The sequence below is a fragment of the Panthera leo genome, chromosome F3 (genome assembly GCF_018350215.1).
Source record: "Panthera leo isolate Ple1 chromosome F3, P.leo_Ple1_pat1.1, whole genome shotgun sequence".
Lineage (NCBI taxonomy): Eukaryota > Metazoa > Chordata > Mammalia > Carnivora > Felidae > Panthera > Panthera leo.
Window position 1 is genome coordinate 68,284,870 of NC_056696.1, and position 17,657 is coordinate 68,302,526.

The 17,657-nt window shown below is 57.2% G+C and overlaps 2 protein-coding genes across 5 annotated transcripts; one reads left to right on the top strand and one right to left on the bottom strand.

Annotated features, from left to right (window-relative positions):
• Positions 1-4,209: 4,209 nt before the first annotated feature.
• Positions 4,210-7,459, bottom strand: CKS1B (CDC28 protein kinase regulatory subunit 1B). Its single transcript, XM_042925162.1, has 3 exons — positions 7,305-7,459; positions 5,343-5,470; positions 4,210-4,728 (listed from the first exon to the last, which is right to left on the bottom strand). Exons 1-3 carry the CDS (start codon positions 7,361-7,363, stop codon positions 4,676-4,678), a joined length of 240 nt encoding a protein of 79 aa, XP_042781096.1. The 5' UTR covers positions 7,364-7,459; the 3' UTR covers positions 4,210-4,675.
• A 121-nt stretch (positions 7,460-7,580) lies between these two features.
• On the top strand, positions 7,581-17,499 carry SHC1 (SHC adaptor protein 1). 4 transcript variants are annotated; one of them, XM_042925161.1, is made up of 14 exons: positions 7,581-7,597; positions 7,753-7,858; positions 11,129-11,296; positions 11,844-11,914; positions 12,420-12,483; positions 12,599-12,718; positions 12,951-13,004; positions 13,180-13,231; positions 13,404-13,530; positions 14,269-14,467; positions 14,555-14,624; positions 14,707-14,856; positions 14,999-15,237; positions 15,906-17,499. In XM_042925161.1, exons 3-14 carry the CDS (start codon positions 11,132-11,134, stop codon positions 16,032-16,034), a joined length of 1,440 nt encoding a protein of 479 aa, XP_042781095.1. In that variant the 5' UTR covers positions 7,581-7,597; positions 7,753-7,858; positions 11,129-11,131; the 3' UTR covers positions 16,035-17,499. The 4 variants fall into 4 exon arrangements, with proteins under 4 accessions (XP_042781095.1, XP_042781092.1, XP_042781093.1 ...); XM_042925158.1 differs by lacking the exons at positions 7,581-7,597; positions 7,753-7,858 and having other exon boundaries at positions 9,481-11,296; XM_042925159.1 differs by lacking the exons at positions 7,581-7,597; positions 7,753-7,858 and having other exon boundaries at positions 9,482-11,296; positions 14,722-14,856.
• Positions 17,500-17,657: the final 158 nt, after the last annotated feature.

The following is a 17,657-nucleotide window of genomic DNA, read 5'->3' on the forward strand; positions in this document are numbered from 1 at the left end:
GCAGCGCGGGGTTGTTATGGGCGACAAGCACGTGGTCACCCTCACCCGGAACTGCGGGGGCGGGGCCGCCGGGGGGCGGGGGGGGACCTCGGCTGCTGCTCCTGGTGCTGGCGGGAAAGGGAGGTGTGATTCTACCTCGGTCCCGTTTTCGGGTTCTTGTGTGCAGTGCTAGCGGTCTTTAACCCCGACTCGAATTCTAGGCAAAGGGGATTTATCTTGTAGCGCTTGGCCCTTGGAGGGACACCAAGTATCAGCATTGAGCTTGGAGAGGACTTTTTAGTGCGTGGAACTTTCATTTATTTTTTTCTTTTTAAATGTTTATTTCTTTTTTTAAGTCCTTCCCTGTCAGCAGTTATTTTTTTTATTAATTCATTTATTGTGTAATTTACATCCAAGTTAGCATATAGCACAACAGTGATTTCAGGAGTAGATTCCTTAGTGCCCCTTGCCCATTTAGCCCATCCCCCCTCCCACCACCCCTCCAGTAACCCTGTTTGTTCTCCGTATTTAAGAGTCTTTTATGTTTTGTTCCCCTCCCTGTTTTTATATTATTTTTGCTTCCCTTCCCTTTTGTTCATCTGTTTTGCCTCTTAAAGTCCTCATATGGGTGAAGTCCTATGATTTTTGTCTTTCTCTGACTAATTTCACTTAGCATAATACCCTCCAGTTCCATCCACGTAGCTGCAAATGGCAAGATTTCATTCTTTTTGATTTCGAGTAATACTCCATCGTATATATAGACCACATCTTCTTTATCCATTCATCCATCGATGGACATTTGAGCTCCTTCCATACTTTGGCTGTTGTCGACAGCGCTGCTATAAACATGGGGTGCATATGTCCCTTCGAAACAGCCCACCTGTATCCCTTGGATAAATACCTGGTAGTGCAATTGCTGGGTGGTAGGGTAGTTCTTTTAATTTTTTCAGGAACCTCCATACTGTTTTCCAGAACGACTGCACCAGTTTGCATTCCCACCAGCAGTCCGCACCCTCACCAACATCTGTTGTTGCCCGAGTTGTTAATGTGAGCCATTCTGACAGGTGTGAGGTAGCATCTCGTTGTGGTTTTGATTTGTGTTTCCCTGATGATGAGTGATGTTGAGCATCTTTTCATGTGTTGGTGGGCCATCTGGGTGTCTTCTTTGGAAAAGTATCTATTCATATCTTTTGCACATTTCTTCACTGGATTATTTATTTTTTGGGTGTTGAGTTTGACAAGTTCTTTCTAGATTTTGGATACTAACCCTTTATCTGATATGTCGTTTGCAGATATCTTCTCCCATTCTGTCGGTTGCCTTTTAGTTTTGCTGATTGTTTCCTTCACTGTGCAGAAGCTTTTTACCTTGATGAGGTCCCAATAGTTCATGTTTGCTTTTGTTTCCCTTGCTTTGGAGACATGTTGAGTAAGAAGTTGCGATGGCCAAGATCAAAGAGGTTTTTGCCTGCTTTCTCCTTGAGGCTTTTGATGGCTTCCTGTTTTACATTGAGGTCTTTCATTCATTTTGAGTTTGTTTTTGTGTGTGGTGTTAGAAAGTGGTCTGGGTTCATTCTTCTGCATGTCGCTGTCCAGTTTTCCCAGTACGACTTGCTGAAGAGACTGTCTTTATTCCATTGGATATTCTTTCCTGCTTTGTCAAAGATTATTTGGCCGTATGTTTGTGGGTCCATTTCTAGGTTCTCTGTTCTGTTCCATTGATCTGAGTGTCTGTTTTTGTGCCAAAAAAATGTGTATTTTTGAGACAGAGCGAGAGCTCACGCAGTAGAGGGGCAGAGAGAGAGGGAGACACAGAACCCGAAGCAGGCTCCAGGCTCTGAGCTGTCAGCACAGAGCCCGACGCAGGGCTTAAACTCAGGAACCGTAAGATCATGACCTGAGCTGAAGTCGGAGGCTTAACCACTGAGCAATCTAGGCATCCCAGCTTTCATTTATTTCTATTATAAACGGTAAAGCTATGTACTTAACTCTCTTGACAAGAAAAAGCCTTATCCCCCCCTCCCCCCCCCCCCCCCCCCCCCCCCCCCCCCCCCCGCCGCCCCGTCCAGATAGTGCTTAATTTGAACATCACCTTTGCCAGTTTGGGTCTTCTAGGTACCAGTGAGGACAGTGACTAGGGGATGCCACGTGTCCACTTTCGATTCTTACATCATCCTAGCTTACTCTCATTTCAGTTGCCTTTGATCTAAAAGTGCTTCTTAAATTTTAATGTTTGATCATCTGGGACCCTCCTTTTAAAAATTTGTTTTAATTTTTTTAAATAATCTCTATGCCCAACATGGGACTTGAACTGACGACCGGGAGAGAGTTGCATGCTGTATGGAGTGCACTAGCCAGGCTCCCCATCTGGGACTTTAATATGCTGATTAAGTCTCCCCCATTCAGGAGGTTTGGGTGGGAGCTTGAGATCTGCATTTAACAAGCTCTCCTGTCATGCTGACGCTGCTGGTACCTGGACTATGTTTTCTGTAGTAAACACATAAAATTCATGCATCACTGGGAGGACAGCCGAACCACACCCACCCTCATTTTACTCTCCAAAAGCCCCAGATAGATGATACGCATTTTACAGATGGACAACAGGCTAAGAAAAAGGAAGGGATGCCATCCAGCAACCCCAAAACAAAAAACAAAGGTAGAGCCAGACTTCTAGACTATTCTTTCTCAAGCGATAAGCCCTGTGTGTGTTTTTCAATTAAAAGAACCTCAGCTCAAAAAAAAAAAAAATTTTTTTTAAAAGATTTTAAAGTGATCTCCGCACTCAGCGTGGGGTTCAAACTCACGACCCCAAGATCAAGAGCTCTGTGCTGTACCAACTGGCCCAGCCAGATGCCCCTATAAAGCAAATTTAAAGGCAAAACAAAAGTCCCACTTGCCTAACAATGTCACATGATCCATCATCTTGACTAGCAATGGTGATAGTGTCTCCCCACCAGCCCCCCCAACAGCTCTGATCCAATCCTCTATCTGTGGGTTCTCAAGCTTGAGTGGGCGCCAGAATCACCTGGAGAGCCTGTTAAAACCTTGCTAGGCCTAACCGTCAGAGTTTCTGATTCAGCAGGTCTAGGGTGGAGTCCAATAATTTGCATTTCTAACAAGGCTTGAGGTGAAGTCATGCTCTGGTTCAGGGACCACAACTGAACTCCTGCCATAGTAGTAAATGGGTGGATGATGGGGGGGGGGGGGGCAGGGAGATAATTTCCTTTATTTAGTACTGCTGTGATTTTTTATTTATTTATTTTTTTTTTACGTTTATTTATTTTTGAGACAGAGAGAGACAGAGCATGAACGGGGGAGGGGCAGAGAGAGAGAGGAAGACACAGAATCAGAAGCAGGCTCCAGGCTCTGAGCCATCAGCCCAGAGCCCGACGTGGGGCTCGAACTCACGGACTTCGAGATCGTGACCTGAGCCGAAGTCGGACGCTCAACCGACTGAGCCACCCAGGCGCCCCACTGCTGTGATTTTTCAAAGTAGGGGGTAAGCTATTATTTGGAAGAATGCTTTCTTTCTTTTTTTTTTTCTTTTTAAGGTTTTATTTTGAAGTAATCTCTTCACCCGACATGGGACTCGCACTCACGACCCTGAGGTCAAGGGTTGCATGCTCCACCGACTGAGCCAGCCAGGGGCCCCTTGGAGAAATGTTTTCTCAAACAACTACAGCTTATACCTGTTTCCCCAAAGGTTGGTACTCCAGCTACCTGCAGAAAAATGCTTGAAATTCCCACATCCAGGCCACACCCCAGACCAATTGAGTCAACATCTCTCAGGGTCGGCTCAGGCATCAGAACTTGCCAGGAAAAACAGCAGGAGCTGCCCTCCACTCCCCGCAGGTGTGCCTGAGCCTTGGGCCGGGCAGGAAGGGGGCACAGAGCAGCCTCTGGCTGACGGCCTCCTCCCTTCACCCTCTCGTGCCCTTCACATACCAGGACTACAGTGAAGGCGCCATCCCGGGCTGTAGGAAACAGTTCGTTTGCTTTCCTGAGGTGATGTCTCCGGACAGCCTTTAGCTCAGGCTAATAGAGCAGCATATCGTTTCAGGTGTTTGACAGAAAGTCTGCTTGAAGTAGGTTAAAAACCAGTTACACGAATGTTGAAACGACCCTCATTACTAGCAAAGAGCTGGGCTTCATTATCTAAGCGAAGGGGGCACCACCACAAACAGGGTGCTGCTCGCAGCGACCCCAAGAGGGGAGACCTTGACAAGCAAAGAATCAGATCGTAAAAACTTCCTCTTTAATCAAGGCTTTTTAACACGGAACAGGTTTCTTGAATAAAACGGACAGTTTCCAGTACAATGAAACATGAACCACCACACAACATACAACACCTGGCAGGAAGAAACAAAACGGCAAGTTTACGCAATCCCTGCAACGGCCACGGCCTTATGCTGAGAGGAGACGCTTCCTCCCTCTACCAAGTGTGTTCTGCAGGATACAGAGCTCGGCGGGGCTTCTGGGGTCACACTCGGCCGAGGCTGCGGCCCGAACGGCGCTCAGCCGGCCGGGCCGTGCTGCCGTTGGCTCAGGCGAAGCGGTCACCAGCACAGTCAAACGGTCTGAACATCCTTTCGATATCAAAGTGGGAAGCAAGAAGGCAGCGGAATAATGTCATCCGAAGATGCCGTTAGCACGTGAGGACAGCTGTGCGAAGCCTGAGGCCGAAAGGCGGCTGCCGGCTTCATTTCTTTGGCTTCTTGGGCAGTGGTCGCCGGAACAACAAGATGTGAGGTTCTGAAAGAGCGAGCGAAACCTAAGAGGCAGGCTCACACTCGTCTGCGCACAGCCTACGGTCTCCCACCCGCACCTCCCAGATACAGCGATCAGATCTGCACGACTAAATTACGACGTCAGCACGTGGCCTTAGAACCAGACCCAAAAGCTGGGCCTGTCTGCCGAGTACAGAATTGTTAGTATCAGTTCTTTTGCCGTGTTTGTGCAGCCCCGGGGGAGCCCTTTATTAGTTTTGCCTGGCAGCTTGGTGTCTGGTGTCTTATCAAGAAATACACTTTCCTTGGCTTATTTGGATAACGTCCAAGAACTCACTTTCTGATGGAGAATGAAGGAGCCACAGCCTCCTCCGGGGTATATGTGGCCTTAAAAAAAAAAGACTACGCTCGGACGAAGTTAGAGATTAAAAGAGGTTTTTTTCAGTGACACCTTGTCTCTGAACTTCCCATCTGATACTTTACTCTTACTTCTGGTCACTTCAGTTTTTCTAGACGGCTGGTGAGGAACCTATAAACCACCGTTACCTTCCCCTGATTTCTTTGGGTTATGCGATCTTATCGCTCTCTCTTGCCCTCAGTGAAGGAACCCGTATGCTTGCTCTCAGCCACTGCACCAACCTGGTTCGTGGATCATATAATGGACCCATCCCTGACTCTGCTGAACGCCGAGATTCCGCCACTCAGATTCAGACATCAAATGGGTTTTAGGGACCAGCTTGGCTATGTCCTTGGGCAACATGACGTGCCTGTAACAGAAACATGGACAGGTGGGGGGGACTCACATCAGTACTGGGGACAGTCCGTTAGACAAGTGCTTACATACAAAGCCAAGAGAGGAAAGAAAGGAAAAATTGGTTTCTGATAGTAGGGAGTTTACATAAATTTATTGTGGGGTAAAGGCAGCTAGAATTAAAGGCCAAGTTCTGCAAATCCCCCTGCAAGTATATCACAAAGCACAAATTAATGAGCAAGGCGAGCGAATGAGCACCTAACTTCCAGGCGCTGTTGATGCACTACCTCTGGCCTCCTGGAGCCCAGTCCCCTGCTTGACTACTCGGAGTCAACAGAATGGCAGCCCCACAGCAGAGTGGTAACAACAGGGGTAGTTTAGAGGTGGATCGGTGAAGAAAGGCCTCTTACAGAGCGCTGTGTGGAAGAGCCCTCACAAAGGATGAACGGTCAACGAAAACCCTTTAAATCTACGCTCGATTTCATTTTCCTGACTCTGAAGGGATGTGCCATGGGACTTCCCTGGGGAAACGCCTCGTCCTCCTAACCAAGGATAAGTCTCCTTTCATGGCCAAAAAGTATTACTCTGCCACGAATCCTGATACACTTCATCGTGCTCGGTGAAAATACACTAAACGCTCCCCGCGCTAGAAACCGAGATGCTTCCCAGAGACAGGATTCCAGTCTACGTATCTGAAAATAGCTTACATTCTAACAAGTCCCTGGCACACTGCACCAAACAGACCCCCTCACGACAAGCTGTCTCTTAAACCAAGCTACCACTGCCAAGATCTACAACTTCCGGAGAGATGAAACCCGTGACTTCTCCCTAGTCCCACAGAGATGCCGTAAGCGCTTAGTTCGTATGGGGAGGAAAAAGTTAACGGGCCCCAGCGGAGCTGCGGGTCTTCCCCAAGCAGCTGGCGTCACCGCGGTCCTGAATCTGCACCTGTCAGCACGCACCCAGCCGGCCACAGGGCCCAGCCCCGCACTAGGCGGAAGAGAAACACAACCAAAGCAAGTTTGCATTGCACGTTCTTCAATTTTGGGGACAAGACACGAACTAGGAAGTTGTTTCAAGGATCATGCCCTCATTTGCAGAATCCTTGGTCTTCCCGAATCTTTCAACCTGGAATCACGGAGTTGGATTAACTCCAAACTCCGAGGCTCTGTAAGGACCCCCTTCTTCACCATCCTCGCCGAGCTCTGTTGCTCCCACATAACCTGCACCTATGCCCATCACGTCCCTTCTCGCCCTCTCTCTGACGCCTGCAGCGTTTCCACAAATGTCTCGGGCAGTGGGGAGCAGAGGCCAGGGCTCATGCCCGCACTTAACACAACACCTGGAGGCGCTCCGTAACTGTTTCGAATGTTCGAAGGGCATCCGGCAGGCCCCTGCCAAGTCCTTCCTCAAAGCCCTCGGCCAGCTTCACCCCCTCGCAGGTCCTGGAAGCCCCCTTCCTGAAACAAGCCCACGCCCCCTTTGCAGGAATCCGCGGGCACCTCTCGCGCCGCCGTGGCCACCTCCTCTCAGTAGGCCCCGGAGGCCCCGAGGTGTCGCCGCGACACCAGCAGTCTCCAGAAGGCAAGCACAACTCGCTCCGCCGAGGGAGCGGGGCCTTCGGCCTAGAGCCCCTAGCCACGCCCACTCCGAGTCCGCCACTTTCTATTTTCCCCGGTGCCGCCAGGCCCTGGCGCGTGCGCCGTACGCTCTCGGCGACCGTCCCCAGCCCGCGGCTCGGGTCTCCCGCGCATGCGCCGGTCCCGTCGCTTCAGCTCCGGTTCCTAACTCTTCTTGCCCTCACTTGTCGAAGTTCACGACCTCGCGGTGGGCCCCGCGCCGGCACTAACCGGTACTCGAACTCCTCGTCGTCGTATTTGTCCGAATAGTAAATCTGTTTGTGCGACATGACCGCTCGGCCTGAGGATCGTCAGCCCCGCGCCGCCAACCACCGAACAACTCCCAGCAGCACGCGCTCCCACCCACTTTGGCCTCGCTTTCAAACACGCCGCCCGCGCTTCCCATTGGTCCCTTTGGCTTAAGGCGGGTCAGCTCTACCTTCAAGCCTCGGATTGGCTTAGATTCGCTTCTCCTCGAGTCCTTATTGGAGTGCACCTCTCACGTTCCTCAAGAACGAGCGTCGGTAAAAAAAGCGCCTGTAATTGGCTATCCCTGCCCCCGAGCGCGTTCTCGCGCTGCCATTGGCTGATTCGGGAAAGTGGGCTGGGTAAAGGAGGGACCGAGGTAGAGGGTCAGGGGTTAGTGAGGCCGGAAGTAAGTGCAATAAAGTTTCTTCAGGGAGGCCGGGCCGGGGAGAAAGTTGGAACGACAACCTAAGGAGACAGTAGCGTGATCCGGAACCAAATCGGGCCGCGGTGCGGTGCGGCGACTCCATGAGGCCCTGGTGAGTTGGGCCTTTCCCTTCTCCTTAGGTGACCCGCTCCTCCACCCCGGAACCCCTCTCCCGGGACCCTACTTCCGGTCTTCGTGGAGAAGTCCCGCCCCCTGAGACCCCCTCCCCGGAAGTCCCACCCCCCAACTTCAGGGGGCTCCCCGAACCCCGACTTGTTTTCTGCTTATTGTCCACGACCCCACCCTGCCGCCCAGCTTTCCTGGAAGCCCCACCCCCGGACATGCTTCCAAGCCCTAGTGCAAGAGACCCGACGGTAGTCCTTCCAATTCCCCGAGACCCCGCCTCCTCGCGACGGGTCTCCGCTAACTCCTGTCCATCAAAGAGCCTATCTCTCGAAAGAGCAGAGCGCCGCCCCTCAAAGAACGCTAGGGACGCGTGAAGCCACGCCTCCCCGAGGCCCCGCCTCTCCCCAACCACGTCGGGCTGAGCGGACACCCCGCCTGCTAGAAGTCTCGGGTGCCCGCGACCTAGGGGCCACGCCCCCTGAGGGGCTGCTCGGGGGGCGACCCCGGTCCCCGCCTCGGAAGCGCGGTCTTCAGCTCCCAAGACCCTGGCTCACATAGTTCCCTTTTCTCTTTTGGGCCTCGGGCTCCGTTTTCCTGAGCGCTCGTGCCCCAGCAGGTGGGACGTCAAAGTGTCCCCGCCGGTTCTGAGCGGTGAGAGGTTAGAGGCAGCCCTTGGCCTCCCCCTGCCCCCTTCCCAGGGTGGGCCCGCGTGAAGGGGGCTGGACTTGGGGAGCGAGGCTTGCTCCGGGGTTCCCAGCCCCGCTGCCGGAGCTTCCCCTCCCAGGACCGACTCCGCCCCAGGGACAGCTGTAGGTCTCACACCTGCACCTCGGGAGCTGGTAGGGCCATGGGTTTGTCGGTGTGCGACCTGTGGGTGCGACAGGAGCGAGCGCTGTCCGCTGCCAGGGGACAGCGGCTTGGAGGGGTGGAGGGGACAGTGGCCCTTTTGCAGGGACTCCTCAACCCCCACCGCTCCTTTGGCCCTTCCCCTCCCCCTAAGCAGAGTTCCTGCCTGGGCATTCCTCCTGGGCCCGCTCGCCCGGCCTTCCCTTCTGGAAACATTCCTGAGGCTTTCGCCATTTCCTGCTACTTGCCTCCTCCTCCCTGCTGGGCTGGGAAGCCACCAGCGGCTTCACCCCCACACCCGGCCACCCGGACTCCCGGGAGGCGGGCTCCTTTTTTCCTATGCAAATTTAAAAAGCCCTACTTCCTCCTTCTTTTCTTCCGAACGCCCACACCTGTCGCTCGTTCCCGGCCTCTGGATTCCGCGGGCTCCCGCGGCTGGAGGACGTCTTGGCAGGTGTGGGGGGTGTGACGCTGTGGCGAAGCCTATCCTCATTCTCTCGGACGTGGAGTGATAGAATTGTGCTCGGGAGTGACCAAGCTGTCCTCGATTGAGGACTAGGGCAGGTGAAAGAGTGAAGTGGTGGCATTATTAATCATTATAATCATATCATTTGCACCCTTATCTTAAGTAAATTTGAGAGTCGATGATTCCGAGGTGAACGTGGGGGTTCTGCGTATCTTTTGCTACTTGTTTGCTGACCCCCCCCCCCCATCTTCCTCCGTGGCCCCCTCAAGCAGAGCTGTGGCAGGAAGCTGTGGGTGGGAGGGATGGGTTTGGGGCTGTTCCCTGCGTCCAGCCTCAGCCCATCCCTGGCGCCCCTTGGCACAGATTTGCCATCTGCCCCCTCAGTCCCTTTGTGGCACGTAACCCCCGCTTCTGTTGGAGGGACAGCTGTTTCACTCTCCCACGTCCTCCAGTCACATTCTGCCCCTGGAGGACACCCGCACCTTCCCTGGTCACTGCAAGAGAGTGCGTTCAGGGAGCCGACCTTCGTGTCAGTGTCTTGCCACCCACCCACCCTTGACAGCTTGCTTTGCTAACCAGGCCCGTGGAGGGTGGGGGGGAGACACGAGTGCTGGCCGCTACGCCTCGGCATGGTGGGTGCCACGGCATGGTGGGTGCCTCGGCATGGTGGGTGCCACGGCGAGAACGCGGCTCCGTCAGCTTGACCTCTGTTCCACCTCCTACCAGGTGGTTCCCCGAGGCACCACCCAGGTTGGACTTTGTTCCCCTTACAACACAGGCTTTGCCCTTCCTCCTGCCCCTCTGCGTCCACTGGGGCCACTGCCATCCTTTCCCCATTTCTTTACCTCCTGTCCACAGCTGTCGTAGCCGAGGGTGCTGATGACCCAGGCTCCCTAGAGCCGCCACCCCACTGTGCCTTGGCGGTGGGGGTAGCCTGGCCTGGGCTGCGGGAGGGGGGACTTTGAGTGTTCAGCCAGGACAGGAAGGGACGTGCTGAGCTCAGGGATCCCCTCCCTTTTCCACCCCCAGCTGCCTCTGTTTCCTCTCTCATTCCCCCCTACTCTCCCGTGGCTTCCTGCTCCCTTTGGCCTGCCCATGTCCTGTTGGGATTGATCCAGACCTATCCTTATTTCCCTCCTTTCCTTCTCATTCCTACATGCTTCCCTGCCACCCCCACTTTGCTCCCCTCCCCGATTACTGGTGGTTGTCTGGGGGCAGGGTGGGGACACGCATAGCTCTGTCCCTGCCGAGTCCGGGGCTGTGGCATTGGTGGGGGTTCAGCCCCTTAGAGCCTGTGAGTCAGCACTGTCCTCGGGATTGGGCTCTCGGCTTAGCTCCCCGCCCCTGGGGAGGAGCCAGGCAGCTCTGGGTCCAGCCTGTTCTCTTCTCCGCCGGAGAAGAGGCTCCACGCTGGGCGGGGATGGGGCCTGAAACTCTCTGGGTCTGAGCGGGGGTGGGCTCTGGTGCCACTTACCCTCTCCCTTCCCAGGATCCTTGAGATCCCTGGGCCAGAGAGGTCCGGTCAGGCTAAGGGCCTGGGGATGCCCCCTGCCTGGCCCCCTTGCCCTGACCGGCAGGGGGGCCAGGCTGGGCAGCAGCCTCCCTCTCACTCCAGCCATGGATCTCCTGCCCCCCAAGCCCAAGTACAATCCGCTTCGGAATGAGTCTCTGTCACCGCTGGAGGAGGGGGCTTCGGGGTCCACCCCGCCGGAGGAGCCGCCTTCCCCCTCGGCCTCGTCCCTGGGGCCTATCCTGCCCCCTCTGCCTGGGGACGAGAGTCCCACCACCCTGTGCTCCTTCTTCCCCCGGATGAGCAACCTGAAGCTGGCCAACCCAGCTGGGGGGCGCCCGGGGCCAAAGGGGGAGCCAGGGAGGGTGGCTGAGGATGGGGAGGGGATCGTAGGGGCGGCCGCGCCAGACTCAGGCCCCCTGCCCCTCCTCCAGGACATGAACAAGCTGAGTGGAGGCGGCGGGCGCAGGACTCGGGTGGAAGGGGGCCAGCTGGGGGGCGAGGAGTGGACCCGCCACGGGAGCTTTGTCAATAAGCCCACGCGGGGCTGGCTGCATCCCAACGACAAAGTCATGGGACCCGGGGTTTCCTACTTGGTTCGGGTGAGTGAGCACGCCCCAGCCTCCCCGCTCCCTCCAGAGCCTCCAGTCCCTCTGCCCACCCATCTCCCAGCACCGCCTTGCTTTCAGGGTCCTGTTTCTCAAACCTTTCTTGCCCCTTCTCCCATTCTGGACCCCTCCCTGGGCCCCTTCCTTCTTGTGACTCCCCCCCCCCCCACCCCCTTCCCCCCCTCCTGCTCAGCATGCCGCCCAGCGTGGCGGAGGCCCCTAGTAAGTGTTGGAATGAGTGACCCTGGATTGTGTCCTCCGGTCTCCTCCCCCTGGAGATGTCACTACCCCCCCCCCCCCACCCCGCCCCGTGCCTGTCGCTGTCCTCTGGAGTCTCTTCCCAGATGCATGAGGTTCTCCCAGCCTGCCTCTTCCCCTCGTTTCCTGTTGTCTTGCACGTTGTGGGGTGTAGCCTCGGGCAGTGGGCGAGATGCCTTCATCTTCGCTCTTCCCTTGGCGGCTCAGAGGGGAAAGAGCGGGGCTTTCTGTGAAGGGGTGAGGGGAGGCGGCTGACCCGTCACCCTCGGTCCCCTCCCCTCAGTACATGGGCTGTGTGGAGGTCCTGCAGTCGATGCGCGCCCTGGACTTCAACACCCGCACCCAGGTCACCAGGTTAGTGGGGTGGGAGCAGACTGGGGGAGGAGGGACGCGGGTCACTTGGTGGCTTGCAGGCGGTAGCTTATCTTTTGGTAAAGGGGATGGAGAGAAAGTTAGGGGAGCGAGACTGAGTCTGAATGAAAAGAGGCAGCTCTCATCTGGATCCTTCCTCCTCCGGCCCGGGAGCTGCGGGGGCCGTGGCAAAGCCCCAGTTGGCAGCTGGAGCCTGAGTGGAAGCTGGGCGGATGGTCGGATGGTCGGTGACTGCTGCCTTTGGGAAGGGGAGGGATCATTCGCTAGCTGGAAGGGGGTGGGGCCGGGCCCGCCGAGGCCCTAACCCAATCAGCCAGGAAGTGGCCTCTCCGTGTCATCAAATATTAAAGGCCCTTAATTCAATCCACCACGACAAAGAGCCTGGAGTGCCCCTGGAGTCTGGCCTGGTCTTCCCCTCCCCCTGCCCCATGGCAGCCCAAGCTGAGTGGGAGGCAGGCCCTGGGTCTGAGGACCTCTCTCTCCCCAGGGAGGCCATCAGTCTGGTGTGTGAGGCTGTGCCCGGTGCGAAGGGGGCAACAAGGAGGAGAAAGGTACCCGGGGCCGGTGGGGCTGGAGGTGCTGCTGGGAAACATGGGGTGGCGGTGGGGGGGGGGTTTTCCTGGGGTGGGGAACCGCAGCTTCTGAGAGCCTTGGGCCCTCCCCTAGCCCTGTGGCCGCCCACTCAGCTCCATTCTGGGGAGGAGTAACCTGAAGTTTGCAGGAATGCCGATCACTCTCACCGTCTCCACCAGCAGCCTCAACCTCATGGCCGCAGATTGCAAACAGGTTGGTGGGGTTGGGCGAGGGGGCCAGAAACACTGCTGGAAGGGCCGAGCAGGACCTGGTCACAGTGCCAGGAGCCAGGACAGTCGGGAAGGAGGAGCTTAGAAGGGCCTGGGCTGAGAGGCCAGAAGGGCGGGACCGGCCGCCAGGGCTCGGGGCTGCGGTCGCCCAGGTAGGCCCTGAGGCTGCCTGACGTGTTTCATTCCCCTCCTCTGTCCCCCGCCCTGACCCTCAGATCATCGCCAACCACCACATGCAGTCTATCTCATTTGCGTCCGGTGGGGACCCGGTGAGTGGCCGAACGGGGCACAGGTGGTGGGGGCAGAGTAGGGGCCAGGCGCTGGGGAGACACTGGCTGGAAGCGGTGGTGTGGTGTCTGAAAAGCACCGGGTTGTCGGGGGTGGGGGTGATGCGGGGCTATACAGTCGAGCTAAGTGGCTTCTTCTGACCCTGCCCGACCCCAGGACACAGCTGAGTACGTCGCCTATGTTGCCAAAGACCCGGTCAATCAGAGAGGTGAGGCGCGGTGGGGAGCGCTGGGTGGGGCCGGCTGTCCGTGAGGCAGGTGAGCAGGACCTGGGGAGCCAAGCGGGGGCCCTGGAAGGCGAGGGCCCTGTCTGCGCCCCCGCCACCCCCCCCCCCAGCAGTCCGCCCCCGAGCTCACCGACAGCCTGTGCTGTGCCCGCAGCCTGCCACATCCTGGAGTGTCCCGAAGGGCTTGCTCAGGACGTCATCAGCACCATCGGCCAGGCCTTCGAGCTGCGCTTCAAACAGTACCTCAGGAACCCGCCCAAGCTGGTCACCCCTCACGACAGGTGAGCGGGTCTGGGGGTGGGGCGGCTCCCGGGCCCCAGGCCGGAACTGAGAGAGCGAGTCTGCTCCACTGTCCACACGCGAGCTCAGAGGGGGTCAGGGCATGGAACCTGTGTGCCCGCGGCCATCGGGAGAATGTGTCCTGCCTGCTGCAGGCCGGTTCCTCCTCTCACGTGCCAGACTCCACGCCCCCACCGTCCCTGCCTGCGTGGACCTTTCTATCCCCAGCCACCTTGGTGCCAGTGCGCTTCTCTTTTCTTGCCCGTTTGGCCATCCTTGGTTTTTCATTTTCCTGCCCGTGGAAGCCATCAGGAATTTGGGGTGCAGGAGGATGTTTTATTCCCACGATCTCTACCTTTCCTTCCTGCCTTAGGCTGGTAGCTATTGAGTATTTGGAGGAGATTAAACTAGTCTGGATTGTATCCTTTCCTGCTACCCTGTGCCTCCCCTCCCTCTCGGGAGACAGCATAACAACCAAGGGTGTGAACTTTAGGGTCGAATCCGATTCTGTGGCTCTGCTCCACCGCCGTGTGATTGTGAAGCCTCGGGCAGAATCTCCGGCTCTGACGGGCCTCTCTCGTCTCTAACTTTGGAGAAGGAAGTAATAGCTACTTGCAGGGCCCCCGGGAGGGTGGTGCGGCTGGCTGTGTGTAGAAAACAGCTGGCCTTGGGCCCACCCCGCAGGCAGCGCCCAGCCCGTGGCCACCATCTGTGCCCTCCCTCTCTCCTGCCCCTCTCAGGATGGCTGGTTTTGATGGCTCGGCTTGGGACGAGGAGGAGGAAGAGCCACCTGACCACCAGTACTATAATGACTTCCCGGGGAAGGAGCCGCCTCTCGGGGGAGTGGTGGACATGAGGCTTCGGGAAGGAGCTCCCCCCGGGGCTGCTCGACCCACTCCACCCGGGGTCCAGACCCCCAGCCACCTGGGAGCAACGCTGGTAAGTGGCTCGGAAGGAGGTGGGCTGGGCCCGGGTTGGCAGTAGCAGGTTTGGGCTTCTGGCAACGTCTTGTTTTTGTCCCCGCAGCCTGTGGGGCAGCCTGTTGGGGGAGACCCAGAAATTCGCAAACAGATGCCACCTCCACCGCCCTGCCCAGGTGTGAAGGGAGCTGGGGCGGTGGGGGGGGGGGGGGGGGGCGGAGTCGGGGCGCAGGAGGCTGGACTGGGGTCACTGTGAAGCCTCTCTCTCCTCAGCAGGTAGGGAGCTCTTCGACGATCCTTCCTACGTCAACGTCCAGAACCTAGACAAGGCCCGGCAAGCAGGGGGTGGGGCCGGGCCCCCCAATCCTGCCATCAATGGCAGCGCGCCCCGAGACCTCTTTGACATGAGTGAGTGCTCCCCTCTCCTCTCTGCATGGCTGTCTTCCCACTTGGCTCCTCTTCTTCTGCCCTGCGCCTTCCTCCCCGGAGGTCTGGGTCCTGGCGTGTGTCGTGCCCCCTGCCTTTCTTAGCCTTCTCTTTGCACCCCCAGAGCCCTTCGAGGATGCCCTTCGCGTGCCTCCACCTCCCCAGTCAGTGGCCATGGCCGAGCAGCTGCGAGGGGAGCCCTGGTTCCACGGGAAGCTGAGCCGGCGGGAGGCCGAGGCCCTGCTGCAGCTCAACGGGGACTTCCTGGTGCGGGAAAGCACGACCACGCCGGGCCAGTACGTGCTCACCGGCCTGCAGAGTGGGCAGCCCAAGCACCTGCTCCTGGTGGACCCGGAGGGCGTGGTGAGTGGTGGGGGTAGGCGGGAGGCTGCGGCCCCCTTCTTCCCTCACTGCTTCCTACTGTCCCTGCTTGGCGTTTGTGCGCAGGCACCCTTCTCCAGCAGTCCAGGTTCCTTCCCTCACACCCCCGGGCCTGAGCTCTGTTCCTTTCAGCCTGCAAAGCCCCAGCCCCCTAGCCCATCTGTGCAGGAAGGTGTTCTTCTTGCCTGAGCCCCTCTTTTAACAAATGAGGAAACCGTCCTGGAGAGGAGCCGCCCCCGGTCCTCCAGACTCAGGGCTCAGACCAGTGTCCTGTTGTGTCTCTGCACTGCTCCACTGCCCCTCATAACTTTGGGCTCTTTTCTAGAGCAGTCTCCGTCTCGTTTCCCCGTCTTTTCTGCACTGCGTGTCGCCTCCCGGGTCAGAAGAGGAGTAGATAGCCCTCAGCGTCACGGTTCCTGGGCAGACGTCCCCTCTGCCTTTTCCCAGCTCACTGAGCTGTCTGTTCCCGGGGCCAGCTCCGGACTCTCCTTCTCGAGAAGCTTCAGTGATCAGGACTGACAATCCTCCCATCCCGCCATCCTTTTCTCCTTCTTCAACCCTCTTGAATATTCCGGCTTCCTCAGCCTTGGGGGCTGAGGTCTTACTTTGACTCTTCACCTGCATTGACCTTCTCCCTTTACACTCACCAGGTTCGGACAAAGGATCACCGCTTTGAGAGCGTCAGCCACCTCATCAGCTACCACGTGGACAATCACTTGCCCATCATCTCTGCGGGCAGTGAACTATGTCTCCAGCAGCCTGTGGAGCGGAAGCTGTGATCCAGCAAAGTGCTTTCTCCCCGAAGGGGCCCTCTCACCCCTTCCACCCTGTTCCTTGATTCTCAGGACTTCACTTGGGAGTGTTTTGTGGGCTGGGCCTTGTGTTGGAGCTGGGAGTAGTGTGGACACGGTTCAGCATCGGCTGAATGAGAGGGTTTGTCGGAAGCCTGGGGTAGAATCCCGTTTCTCCCCGAACCTTACCAAAGTATTAATGTACAGAGTAGCCCCTTCCCTGGGCCTCTCCTGTGCCAATCTGATACCCCCTTCCCCAAGAAGGTGGGTGCTTGAGGCCTGGGCAGCGTGCCTCCTTGAAATGGGAAAAGCCTAATGGGGCAATCACCTTTCTAGGGAAGGGGGAACGAATCACACCTTTGGTCTACCCTTGGGCTCAGATCCCTCTCAACAACTCTCCCTCCCGGTGGTTAAACTTTGTGCCTTTGACCATCCTAGGTCTGAAGAGATTTTATGCAAAGAGTTCTTGAGCCCCTGAGGTCGAGGATGGGAGTGCTGACACCTTGGCTTCGGGGACCCTGTCCTCTCCTTGCTCAGCACCCACTCCACCTCCACCCCAGGTTAGGTTGGGAGAGCAGAGGCAGGAATGGCAGCTGGCCCCTGTCCCCGGGGAAAATGCAACCCTTAGAGATTGCCTCAGAGCCCCCCCTCTCCCTGGCCAGTGGGGAGATGGACCCCTCCCTTGCTCAGTGCCTCCTGGCCAGGGGGGGCCCCTCACCCAAGGGGTCTGTATATACATTTTGTAAGTCCCTCCCCCACCTCCCAATTTGCATGCGTGTTCTACTCTACAGCCAAAGCGTCGCCCTGGGTCCTGCAGCCTCTTCCCTGCCTCTTGCTGGGGCGGGGGTGGGGGGGGTGTGTGTGACAGGATTCAGGCCTCCTGAACTGGTAACTGCGGGTTTGTGGAGGCAGGAACGGAGGGCAATGAGACTAAAGCAGTAGACAATCCCCAAATACCATCTGTAGATTTGGAACTACACTTATTTTGATTTTATACGCGTATATTTTATGGCTGTGGATTTACTTTCCTTATTTGTTTTCTCTGGCTTATCTGGAGCACAGAATAATAGTCAATTACATGTACACATCACCTCTTTGCCTTTTCGAAGCCCTTTTATAAGGACTAGCATTTCCCTCCTCCTGGCCTGGGCACGATCTTTTCCGCCAGAGGCTGCGGCCTTGGAGGTGGATCGCGAGCCGGGATTAGGAAAGCCTGGGCCTCCCGGAGGCCAGGCGGCCTAGTGCACGACCTGAGCTTCTGAGCTTCGGTGTCAGGCTGACGCCCCCCGCCCCCCACCCCGGGAGCCAGCCCTGCTGCTGGGGGCCCTGCCTGCGGACTGGGAGTGGGGGAGTGTCTCCACGGTCTTCGTCCTCGCCTTTTTGTTTGGGTGTCTTCGCGGGTGTCACTTATACCAAAGGGAAATCCTCTTTATTAAAGTCCCTGTTTCTTCTACCTCGGCCTCAAGGTCCCTGCTGCTTGTGGTTGGCCGCGGCCGGGCGAGGGTGGGAGTGGGGGAGGGGGAGGGGGAGGCGGGGCGGCCCCTCCCGCAGCGGCATCTCCAGCCTCCCCCCTCCCCCCAGGCTCCTGCTCCGGGTGGTCCGGCCCGGGCC

What these genes read in the sequence shown, in the direction of transcription:
- CKS1B (XM_042925162.1), bottom strand. Translation starts at nt 7,363, where the DNA reads ATGTCGCACAAACAGATTTACTATTCGGACAAATACGACGACGAGGAG. An exon ending in GACGAGGAGTTCGAGTACCG is followed by an intron (nt 5,471 to 7,304) that starts GTTAGTGCCGGC and finishes TTTCTGTTACAG; the next exon opens with GCACGTCATGTTGCCCAAGG. An exon ending in TTATATGATCCACGAACCAG is followed by an intron (nt 4,729 to 5,342) that starts GTTGGTGCAGTG and finishes TCGCTCTTTCAG; the next exon opens with AACCTCACATCTTGTTGTTC.
- SHC1 (XM_042925158.1), top strand. Translation starts at nt 10,802, where the DNA reads ATGGATCTCCTGCCCCCCAAGCCCAAGTACAATCCGCTTCGGAATGAG. An exon ending in GGGTTTCCTACTTGGTTCGG is followed by an intron (nt 11,297 to 11,843) that starts GTGAGTGAGCAC and finishes CCCTCCCCTCAG; the next exon opens with TACATGGGCTGTGTGGAGGT. An exon ending in ACCTCCACCGCCCTGCCCAG is followed by an intron (nt 14,625 to 14,706) that starts GTGTGAAGGGAG and finishes GTCACTGTGAAG; the next exon opens with CCTCTCTCTCCTCAGCAGGT.